This window comes from Corythoichthys intestinalis, chromosome 15, assembly GCF_030265065.1.
Source record: "Corythoichthys intestinalis isolate RoL2023-P3 chromosome 15, ASM3026506v1, whole genome shotgun sequence".
NCBI classification, from domain to species: Eukaryota; Metazoa; Chordata; class Actinopteri; order Syngnathiformes; family Syngnathidae; genus Corythoichthys; species Corythoichthys intestinalis.
The window spans coordinates 16,079,055-16,091,332 of NC_080409.1; the positions used below are offsets into that span (position 1 = coordinate 16,079,055).

Here is a 12,278-nt window from a genome sequence, read left to right on the forward strand (position 1 = left end):
TTCAAAGCAATGATGGTCGGAATGGTGAAATGAATATTATCAAAAAGGGGAACTAAGCTTTTTTATATAGTAAAACTGAAGAGGAAGAAGCACATTTGTTGTTTCAAACTGGACACTTTCCTAGCTTCATGTGAGTTGATCGACTTATGTATGAGGACGTTTCACATTCTTTAAAATCCACTGTAAACATTTGTTCTGGACTTTATTAGGCCCCTTGTGTATGAAAAGATGAGAATCTTCATGTTCTGCCGGCTACGTCATGGTTTCCTTTCTAAGAAAAAGGTACAGTACATCTACAAAACCTATTTTCGAAAGTTTGAACGTGTTTTATTTCCACAGCAGGAGTCAATCCATTGGGTGATTTCACTTGTGGTTTTGGCATTCATGACCATCCTCGGGGTCCTGCTGGCTGTTGCTGTGCTGGAAAGACCCCGGGCTTCCCAAAATGATCATCCCTCTATCGACCAGTGCCGGTAACAAGCTGAATAAAAGTTGCTTTGTTTAGTTGTCATTGCGCTGGTAACGGTTCTATGGTACCCACAAGAGGTGCAGCCAAATTCTGTCAGAAAACTTGACTTCATAGTAATGAGTTAAAAATTTGCTAAATTTGTTTTACTTTGTTAAAATGTTTGATTCTCAGCTACTCAGGAAATAAAAGTACAATGAATAAAATGACCACAAGTACAATATTGACAATGAAATAATGTAAATGCTGGATAGGTTCAGAAAAGTAAGTATAACAATGTTTACTTTCTGAGGTTGATATTTGAAATTTCGAAGTATTCATTGCTTTTGCGTCTCATTTGTATTACTATTTTTTCATAATTTAAAAAATGAATGTGGGCACGGATCGCACACCATTTCCACTTTTCTGCAAGACTAGCACATGTCTGAGTGGGTTCACGAATGAGTGAGTGCAATTAGACACACTCGGGTAGAGGGATTGTCATTGCCAGGATTAGCGATCATGTAGCATAGAATAGGATGTCAACATATCCACACTTACAGGTGATTTACATACTACTGTGCTCCCCGAATCACATTAGGAATTGTGTACACTCCACCCATCCTAATCACGTCCCCTTTCGACTTACCTTCCCTCCGCTCTCTCCTCGGTTATCAGGCCACCCACATGGTGTCCACGGACAAATATAGTTAGATAAGGAAAGCACCATTATGTCCATATGTAGCATAGGCATTTAATAATGTATTATTTGTTGTTTTTTTTGTTCTTCTCCTCTTCTGTCTACTTCCTTCCTTTCTGTCCCCCTTTGAACCCCCTTTCTTGTTCGCTGCTTTCTCCCAATAAATAATACATAATGAGCAACCGCAATTGGAGTATGTGAGACATTAAAATTGTTCAGACGCTCAGATTCCTATTCTCCATGTCTAAGCAGCTGAACAGGACAGGTATAGAAATAAATAATTAAAGAAAAATTCATATGTGGACCTGCTGTCCACATATGTGGATAGGACATTTTGGGCCCACAATATTAACATTTGGGACAAAAAAAATGTACCATATTTCTATTATTCTTAATGTTTTTTTTTTTTTTTTGTTTTTTTTTTAATTATTAATAACTACTGTACATTCGACAACAACAAAAAATGACACATTAAAATGTATAAAACCAAACCACTAAAGTGTTATTATTATTACCGTAATTTTCAGACTATGAGGCGCACCTGACTATAAGGTATACTATTTGTTCATTGATAAACTGCACTGGACTATAAGCCGCTGTTGTCCCCACTGAATTATGGGAAATTTACACCAAAAGAAATGAACCGTTAATAAATTATTTGACAGCTGCGCAGAGGTTGCGCTAGACTTTTTCGTTGTCTGTCATTTTGACTGACAGGGTCATAAAAATCCGGTCATAATTTATTTTTACCCGTCACTTAAATTTTTTAAATGATAATAATGTCATATTCACTAGTATTTAGTTTTCATTCATTTTTAATTTTCTGTCCGAACAAGCTTAACAGAGAATCCACACCTTGCCATCACACATCAAGCAGATGACTATGTAACTTTTTCTCCGCATTGACAAAAACAGCTGACTGTGGCCCCAGTATGTAGCCTACGAGCCGACCTAAGTATAGCTTTAGCTTTTTTATCGACGCGACTTACAATGACATTCTCCTGTTTCAACAAGCTATCCTTTACCATCAGCCCTGTCGTTCTTATATATCCTCTGCTTGTCCTACGTCTCTTACCGTTCTTGGGGGTAATTTAGTTAGCTTTGTGTAGCGATCGCAAATGCTACTCAGTGACAGCCAACGAACACTTGTAATTTTTTCATTGATAACATATCTTAATCCTATAATTTATTTACACTTCCCCTTACTAAAGTTGTTTTTTTATATATATATATATATATATATATAACAGAAACGGTAGCAGTGGCAGTCAAATACCATTGTAATTCTTTTCAGGTCATTCATTGTCAGACAGAAGCAGTACGGCACAACGTTACGCTAAAAAAATAAGTTAAAAATATAAAAATGGCTTACCTCTTTGTCCTCTGAAAGACCATGTCAACCCAACATAATGTTTACTGCATATGAAACGTGAATGGATTCGCCGAGCTGGTGTTAAAGTCCGCGCAAGTTGATTCGGTCTTCACATTTTTTCCTCCCGGGTTTTTGGTTCCGGAAACGTATGAAGAAAACATCCTTCATGTGTCGTAATGTCTAGAGTCGTTTCTACAAGTTCCAAAAAAGCAATGCGTGATCGGCATGTTCGTTTTTGAAAGATTACCGGAGAAAAGTAGCACTTTTTACGTTGGGTCTATGCGAGGGTGGGTCTATAATGTCCCACTTCGGCTTTAGTTCCGCTTTACGATGCGACGTCACGGTCTAAAAATAGCCTGCGTGCGGTACGCCATTGCGTGCCCGCTTGTGCATAATCAAATGTCTCAAGTGGGATTGCTGCAGAGGCTGTCCTTCATCCTCCACTGCATCAGTCCCTCTTTTTTTCACCTCTTTTATCAACACCATCGTCGTTTTGGGGCTTTTTGAAGAAACTTCGGACACTCAGTTGCCTTGACATTTTTCTGAGTAAGGCCAACGACGTCATGCATCAAGAGAGACAATAGCTAATTAATATGCTCACTCGCCGCCCTGTGGTCTGGGGTGTGAATTGCAACCTGTCAAAATGACAGATTGACTTCATTTTTTTCCGTCACCGTTTTAAAAAACCGGTCAACGACGGAAAATATTCAGTTAACGTGACCCCTGCAGCTGCGTCATAAGACTGTCATAAGACCGTCATTATTATGACAATGTCGTGAGTAATAATGAATGCTTATGACATATGTCTTTTAGTGTGTTCTAGCAAATTATCCCGCTTTTAAATGGATGTAAAAGATCTGAGCTGGACATAGAGTTAGTGACAAAATTTGCCGAATGACACTTAATGACATCTGTCATAAGCATTCAGTAATGCCCATGACTGTGTAAAGTCATAATTATGACAGTTATAACGACACTGTCAACTAAAATGTTACCTATTAAGCCAAATAGATCAACAAATAAGCCGCATTGGACTATAAGCCATGATTCAAAATTAGCGGAAAAAGTAGCGGCTTATCGTCTGAAAATTATGGTTTTATGTTTTTGTTTTTTTTTTTTTCTTTTCTTCTTTTTTCTTAAATTAACCCTTTCAGCATGGCTGTAGTGGAGAGTATTCCTCAAAATGTGCAATACAAAGCCAACGAAACATTTGGGATCCCTTTGGAGAAAGCTTGGAAGGAGCTTCTCTCCATGGCAACGGAAAACCTCGAAGTCGTCTCCTTTTACTGGACACTGACTGGGGAGGACATCAATGTCAACTCTTCCTCTGATAGACCTGTAAGTCAAATATTTTATGGGGTGATTTATTTTTAAATGTCATACTAACGCTCCACACAAACAGGGGCGGGAAATCTTCGAGCAGCTGCAATCGCTTCCCTCTAGGAACATCTCAGTGCAAGTGGTGACCAGCCAGCCTTCCCTCAAAACAAATTCCACTGATTTAAAAATCCTCAGACAGAAAGGTGTGTCTGAACTAGGGCACAATGGTTTTGGACATTTTCCTTAGTTTCTCAGCCGACATCCCTCCTTTTAAATCCTCTGCAGGAATTCACGTACGAAAGGTGGATTTTGGACGCCTGACAAATGGTGTGCTTCACTCCAAGTTTTGGATAGTGGACAGCCGGCATGTTTTTATAGGTAGCGCCAACATGGACTGGAGGGCTCTGACACAGGTAAAAGTACTTCATCAGATCCAGTCTTAAGTGTAAGCTGGTTAAGCACACGTGTACTTGCGTAGGTGAAGGAATTGGGCATTGTTATCTACAACTGCTCCAGTCTTGCGACAGACCTTCATAAGATCTTCCTGTCTTACTGGGTGATGGGAGAGTCCAACAGCTCCCTCCCTGAAAAGTGGCCTCCCACCTTTGACACGGCCATCAATAAAGCGCATCCCCTGTTGGTGAAGGAGGATAACCTAACCAGCAGACTCTACATTGCTGTCGGTTTCTATCTCAGTTCAATATATGATTTTTCCCAGGGCGAAAACTTAATTGGGGACTTTTGTTATTTTCGTAAAGGGCTCTCCACCATTATTCTGTCCTGAATCACGGACTGAGGACTTGGACGCCATTGTTTCTATCATCTCAGAAGCACAACACTTCATAGACGTAGCTGTCATGGATTATTCCCCCAGTATACGCTTTCAGCGCCCAAAAAGGTGAACCACAACTGTATAAAATATGCTTATATATACACATGTTGTATACTGTATGTATGTATGTAGATGTATATGGCGGAAAACACAGACAAGACTGAAAAAGCAGTTTCTGCTCTTGCTCTCCTCTTAAAAAAAACTGCTGTATTTTAAGACAAAACAACTGTTGTGTTTGTTAGAACAATATGTCTATATGCTGCCATAGCAGATTCATGGCGCGTTAAGCCCCTGAACTATTTTCAATTTGTCCGTTTTACAATATGTCTATATGCTGCCATAGCAGATTCATGGCGCATTAAGCCCCCGAACTATCTTCAATTTGTCCGTTTTACCCTGAAACCCCCGTTTACAGACGTCGCGCAACCGCTTTTGTTTCAATCCAGCCATAAAACGAAGGTAATTAATTATATTTATTATTCAAAATGTCTGTCGTTTTTAGCTTAGAATCGTTAACTGATGTCTCATTTCGTTTAAAAAAAAAAAAAAAAAAAGACTTTAAAAAATTATTCACTCGCATATTTTAAACTTTTAAACATATGTCACAATGAAAAAATGGCGTCTGTAAAAAAGTCAGATATCGACCTCATAACTATCGCTTGTATTTTTTTTTTTGTTACTGTCGCATTTTCTACGATATGTTAGATGATAAATAATCGATCAAAACAAAGAAAAATTGGGGGGGGACTTTTAATGGGTAAATATATGAAAAAGAAAATCCACTCCTTGATGTCTGCGATTTCTGCATCGCAACCCTTGTTATATGACCATGGTTCACCCATAAAATCCCCCCCAAAATCCAGCTGTGGCCATTCACAGCTGTGTCTTGACACTCCAGTGATACAGTGGGGCAAATAAGTATTTAGTCAACCACTAATTGTGCAAGTTCTCCCACTTGAAAATATTAAAGAGGCCTGTAATTGTCAACATGGGTAAACCTCAACCATGAGAGACAGAATGTGGGGAAAAAAAACAGAAAATCACATTGTTTGATTTTTAAAGAATTAATTTGCAAATCATGGTGGAAAATAAGTATTTGGTCAATACCAAAAGTTTATCTCAATACTTTGTTATGTACCCTTTGGTGGCAATAACGGAGGCCAAACATTTTCTGTAACTCTTTACAAGCTTTTCACACACTGTTGGTGGTATTTTGGCCCATTCCTCCATACAGATCTCCTCTAGAGCAGTGATGTTTTGGGGCTGTCGTTGGGCAACACGGACTTTCAACTCCCTCCTCACCCCGTGGCATCAAAATGATAACAAGAACGGGGAGCAAAAATCCCAGAACCACACGGGGGGACCTAGTGAATGACCTACAGAGAGCTGGGACCACAGCAACAAAGGCTACTATCAGTTACACAATGCGCCGCCAGGGACTCAAATCCTGTACAGCCAGACTTGTCCCCCTGCTGAAGAAAGCACACGTCCAGGCCTGTCTGCGATTCGCTAGAGAGCATTTGGATGATCCAGAAGAGGACTGGGAGAATGTGTTATGGTCAGTTGAAACCAAAATAGAACTTTTTGGTAGAAACACAGGTTCTCGTGTTTGGAGGAAAAAGAATACTGAATTGCACCACACCCAGTGTGAAGCATGGGGGTGGAAACCTCATGCTTTGGGGCTGTTTTTCTGCAAAGGGACCAGGACGACTGATATCTGTAAAGGAAAGAATGAATAAGGCCATGTATCGAGAGATTTTGAGTGAAAATCTCCTTCCATCAGCAAGGGCATTGAAGATGAGACGTGGCTGGGTCTTTCAGCATGACAATGATCCCAAACGCACAGCCAGGGCAACAAAGGAGTGGCTTCATAAGAAGCATTTCAAGGTCCTGGAGTGGCCTAGCCAGTCTCCAGATCTCAACCCCATAGAAAATCTGTGGAGGGAGTTGAAAGTCCGTGTTGCCCAACGACAGCCCCAAAACATCACTGCTGTAGTGGAGATCTGCATGGAGGAATGGGCCAAAATACCACCAACAGTGTGTGAAAAGCTTGTAAAGAATTACAGAAAATGTTTGGCCTCCGTTATTGCCAACAAAGGGTACATAACAAAGTATTGAGATGAACTTTTGGTATTAACCAAATACTTATTTTCCACCATGATTTGCAAATTAATTCTTTAAAAATCAAACAATGTGATTTTCTGTTTTTTTCCCCCACATTCTGTCTCTCATGGTTGAGGTTTAACCATGTTGACAATTACAGCCTCTCTAATATTTTCAAGTGGGAGAACTTACACAATTAGTGGTTGACTAAATACTTTTTTGCCCCACTGTACATGCTACATGGAGTTTTTAGATTGAAACAAGGTAAGTACGCAATAATATCTCGTTAAAGTCATGGCGTCTGTAATTCTGCTCTCGTGTGCTCTCACTTCCAGATAGGGTTTTGCTGTTTAAAAAAACGTTAAAAAAAAAAAAAAAATGCCCTCCTGTTCAAAATTGTTTTTTCCTCAGAAAATTGAGATTTAAAGCTTTCCAATGCACATGCATATTGGACAATTCTGAAGGTTGGCCAAATTGGGGGTCTCAGAGCAGAACTTCAAGTCACCTGAGTGTTTTCCGCCATATGCATATACAGTGCCTTGCAAAAGTATTCGGCCCCCTTGAACCTTGCAACCTTTCGCCACATTTCAGGCTTCAAACATAAAGATATAAAATTTTAATTTTTTGTCAAGAATCAACAACAAGTGGGACACAATCGTGAAGTGGAACAAAATTTATTGGATAATTTAAACTTTTTTAACAAATAAAAAACTGAAAAGTGGGGCGTGCAATATTATTCGGCCCCCTTGCGTTAATACTTTGTAGCGCCACCTTTTGCTCCAATTACAGCTGCAAGTCGCTTGGGGTATGTTTCTATCAGTTTTGCACATCGAGAGACTGACATTCTTGCCCATTCTTCCTTGCAAAACAGCTCGAGCTCAGTGAGGTTGGATGGAGAGTGTTTGTGAACAGCAGTCTTCAGCTCTTTCCACAGATTCTCGATTGGATTCAGGTCTGGACTTTGACTTGGCCATTCTAACACCTGGATACATTTATTTTTGAACCATTCCATTGTAGATTTGGCTTTATGTTTTGGATCATTGTCCTGTTGGAAGATAAATCTCCGTCCCAGTCTCAGGTCTTGTGCAGATACCAACAGGTTTTCTTCCAGAATGTTCCTGTATTTGGCTGCATCCATCTTCTCGTCAAATTTAACCATCTCCCCTGTCCGTGCTGAAGAAAAGCAGGCCCAAACCATGATGCTGCCAGCACCATTTTTGACAGTGGGGATGGTGTGTTCAGGGTGATGAGCTGTGTTGCTTTTACGCCAAACATATCGTTTTGCATTGTGGCCAAAAAGTTCAATTTTGGTTTCATCTGACCAGTGCACCTTCTTCCACATGTTTGGTGTGTCTCCCAGGTGGCTTGTGGCAAACTTTAAACGAGACTTTTTATGGATATCTTTGAGAAATGGCTTTCTTCTTGCCACTCTTCCATAAAGGCCAGATTTGTGCAGTGTACGACTGATTGTTGTCCTATGGACAGACTCTCCCACCTCAGCTGTAGATCTCTGCAGTTCATCAAGAGTGATCATGGGCCTCTTGGCTGCATCTCTGATCAGTTTTCTCCTTGTTTGAGAAGAAAGTTTGGAAGGACGGCCGGGTCTTGGTAGATTTGCAGTGGTCTGATGCTCCTTCCATTTCAATATGATGGCTTGCACAGTACTCCTTGAGATGTTTAAAGCTTGGGAAATCTTTTTGTATCCAAATCCGGCTTTAAACTTCTCCACAACAGTATCTCGGACCTGCCTGGTGTGTTCCTTGGTTTTCATAATGCTCTCTGCACTTTAAACAGAACCCTGAGACTATCACAGAGCAGGTGCATTTATACGGAGACTTGATTACACACAGGTGGATTCTATTTATCATCATCGGTCATTTAGGACAACATTGGATCATTCAGAGATCCTCACTGAACTTCTGGAGTGAGTTTGCTGCACTGGAAGTAAAGGGGCCAAATAATATTGCACGCCCCACTTTTCAGTTTTTTATTTGTTAAAAAAGTTTAAATTATCCAATAAATGTTGTTCCACTTCACGATTGTGTCCCACTTGTTGTTGATTCTTGACAAAAAAATAAAATTTCATATCTTTATGTTTGAAGCCTGAAATGTCGCGAAAGGTTGCAAGATTCAAGGGGGCCGAATACTTTTGCAAGGCACTGTATATATATATATATATATATTTCCTTTGGTGAAAGATGAAATGCTCATCAAATATTCTTTCCATTGGACTCATCAACACTCATAATTTATATACTAGTGTCAAACATTAATTCTGTAGCTCACTTCAATATATTTTGCTCCTCATATGCTTTCTTTTGACTAATGGAATCTACTGTAACTGAAGAAGCATTTCACTTTTTTAACCAAATAGCTAATATAATTCAAACTACAATATATTATGTCCTGAAATCAGAGGTGAAAGTGGCTAGAATTTTTTTGCTGGAACTCCCTGACCAAAAGGTCGCCACTGAGCCAGAATTTTTTAGAATGTGTGTGTGTGTGGGAGGGGTGTCAAGTCATCAGCCAATCAACATTAACATTTGTGTATGTAAATCTGACTTTGGTAGATTGTTCTCATCTTGAAGATGTGTGTGTGTGTGTGTGTGTGTGTGTGTGTGTGTGTGTGTGTGTGTGTGTGTGTGTGTGTGTGTGTGTGTGTGTGTGTGTGTGTGTGTGTCAGCCTGGGAATTTTTTTTTAACATGGGGTTTTTGACAGTTGCCGTCATATTTTCAGGAACAAAGCACCATTCCGCCCGGTTTCGGCCCCAAAACTTTTACCGGAACAGGGTTCACCCGAGCTTGAGATATACGATTACTTCAAGCTATGCACTACTTTGGTTTTTTTCACACTTTGTTTTTCTTCCAGATACTGGCCCATTATTGATAATGCAATCAGGTCTGCGGCGTACGATAACAGGGTTGCGATCCGCATGCTTGTCAGCTGCTGGAAAAACACCCATTCAACCATGCTACCCTTCCTTCAGTCCCTCGCTTCCCTGGACAGCTTTAAGGATCACATTAACATTCAAATAGTAAGGAATACTAAATGCCTACAAAAGTCAACTTTGTTTGAATAAAAACAAGATTAAAATAGGTAAAATTCAGTCTCAAGCAAAATATTCAGACTTTTTAGTTTTGTTTACACAAGAAAAAACAGTTTTTATTCATCTCACTATGTTTCTACTGTTTAGAAGTTATACATTTTACCTGCTGGAAACGAGACAAACGACATTCCCTTTAGTCGAGTCAACCACAACAAATACATGGTTACTGACAAAGTGGCCTACATCGGTGAGTTACTGACCTTTGCCCTCAAGACTTTGCAGGAATGTGATCAATAATTAATGGGATCGTTGCTACACAGGCACGTCCAACTGGGACGGGGACTATTTTCTGAACACAGCTGGAGTAGGTCTAGTGATTTCCCAGAATGCGCCTTACCCAATATGGAAGAGCAAGGCTGTACAACACCAGCTCCATGCTGTGTTCAACAGGGACTGGTACTCTGAATTTGCCGTAAAGCTCTCTGACCTGAGAAACCACCCAGGCTGTGCACTGTCACCGTAAGAGAAGAAAAAGGCTCGATATGTGTATGTCATTAACTCAATATTTACATCAACAGCGTAGAGTTTTTCAGTGCATTATTTCCCCATTACTTTCTTTATAAACAATCCTACTATATGTTTTGCATTGTTTTCTTACTTGTCTGTGTCCATGCCTAAAATAAACAATTCCAGACCATATTGCGACATTGTATGGAAATGTCTTATTAAAAAAATAAGTTGTCTTGGTGAGTTTTATTTTGCTATGTGCTTCAAGATTGAATAATTGCACTGGGCAACAGTTTGAAAAAACATGTACACTGCTGGCCAAAGTATTGACACCCCTGCAATTCTGTCGGATAATCAATTTCTCCCAGAAAATGATTGCAACTGCAAATGCACATAACACGTGGTTGCAATAACTAAATCACACTTGCAGCCAGTTAAAATGGATTAAAGTTGACTCAACCTGTCCTGCGTCCTTGTGTGTACCACATTGAGCATGGAGAAAAGAAAGAAGACCAAGAACTGTCTGAGGACTTGAGAAGCAAAACTGTGAGGAAGCATGGGCAAACTTAAGGCTACAAGTCTATCTCCAAAGATCTGAATGTTCCTGTGTCTATCGTCCGCAGTGTCATCAATAAGTGTAAAGCCCATTGCACTGTCGCTAACCTCCCTAGATGTGGACGGAAAAGAAAAATTGACAGATTTCAACGAAGGATTGTGCGGATGGTGGATAAAGAACCTCGACTAACATTCAAACAAGTTCAAGCTGTCCTGCAGTCCGAGGGTACACCAGTGTCAACCCATATTATCCTTTGGCATCTGAATGAAAAGCGACTCTATGGTAGGATACCCAGGGAGACCCCACTTCTGACCCAGAGACATAAAGAAGCCAGGCTGGAGTTTGCCAACACGTACCTGAGAAAGCGTAAAACGTTTTGGAAGAATGTTCTCTGGTCAGATGAGACAAAAGTAGAGCTTTTGGGGAAAAGGCATCAACATAGAGTTTACTGGGGGGAAAAAACAAGGCCTTCAAAGAAAACATGGTCCCCACAGTCAAACATGGCAGAGGTTCCCTGTTGTTTTGAGGTTGCTTTGCTACCTCTGGCACTGGACTTCTTGACCGTGTGTATGGACATTATGAAGTCTGCCAACAAATTTTGCAGCACAATGTAGGGCCCAGTGTGAGAAAGCTGGGTCTCCCTCAGAGTTCATGGGCCTTCCAGCAGGACAATGACCCAAAATACACTGTAAAAAGCACTAAAAAATGGTTTGAGAGAAAGCACTTGGGACTTCTAATAAGGCCAGCAATGAGTCCAGACCTGAATCCCATAGAACACCTATTGAGAGTCCTGAAAATGGCAGTTTGTAGAAGGCACCCTTCAAATCTCAGAGACCTGGAGCAGTTGGCCAAAAAAGAATGGTCTAAAATTCGAGCAGAGCAAGAAGTAAGAAACTCATTGATGTATACCGGAAGTGGTTGTTCGCAGTTATTTTGTTATATGTTATATTTTTCTAAAGGTCGTGCTACCAAGTATTAGGCTGAGGGTGCCAATACTTTTGTCTGGTCCATTTTTGGAGTTTTGTCTAAAATGATAAGGAGTTATCCCCCCCCCCCATTCTCTTTTGTGTTTTTTCATTGCAAGCTATATAAATGAAGATATTACTCCCAAAGCATTTGTAATTGCAATCATTTTCTGGGAGAAATTGAGCATTATCAGACAGAATGGCAGGGGTGCCAATATTTTTGGCCAGCACTGTATAAATTGCTTTCGGTCTGCGAAATCCAAAACTGCTCTGTTTTTATCACGTCAGTTTTATTTTCTCTACAATTTACCCACTTACTATACTATTTGCACATAACTAACCACATTCATTGTAAAACATAACAGTGTCAAATAAAGATGGCTGTCATGACCATTTTATATTTCATTGTTTGTCAATATTTGTTTTCATAA

General features: G+C 40.0%; 1 protein-coding gene across 2 annotated transcripts; it reads left to right on the top strand.

Annotated features, from left to right (window-relative positions):
* The first annotated feature begins 84 nt into the window (after positions 1-84).
* LOC130931150 (5'-3' exonuclease PLD4) lies at positions 85-11,320 on the top strand. Of its 2 annotated transcripts, none has more exons than XM_057859697.1 (11): positions 85-130; positions 210-282; positions 343-473; positions 3,672-3,855; positions 3,920-4,040; positions 4,123-4,250; positions 4,316-4,516; positions 4,596-4,735; positions 9,642-9,807; positions 9,967-10,066; positions 10,140-11,320. In XM_057859697.1, coding segments are annotated over exons 1-11 (1,449 nt in total). In that variant the 5' UTR covers positions 85-128; the 3' UTR covers positions 10,343-11,320. The 2 variants fall into 2 exon arrangements, with proteins under 2 accessions (XP_057715680.1, XP_057715678.1); XM_057859695.1 differs by having other exon boundaries at positions 89-130; positions 340-473.
* The last annotated feature ends 958 nt before the right edge of the window (positions 11,321-12,278 follow it).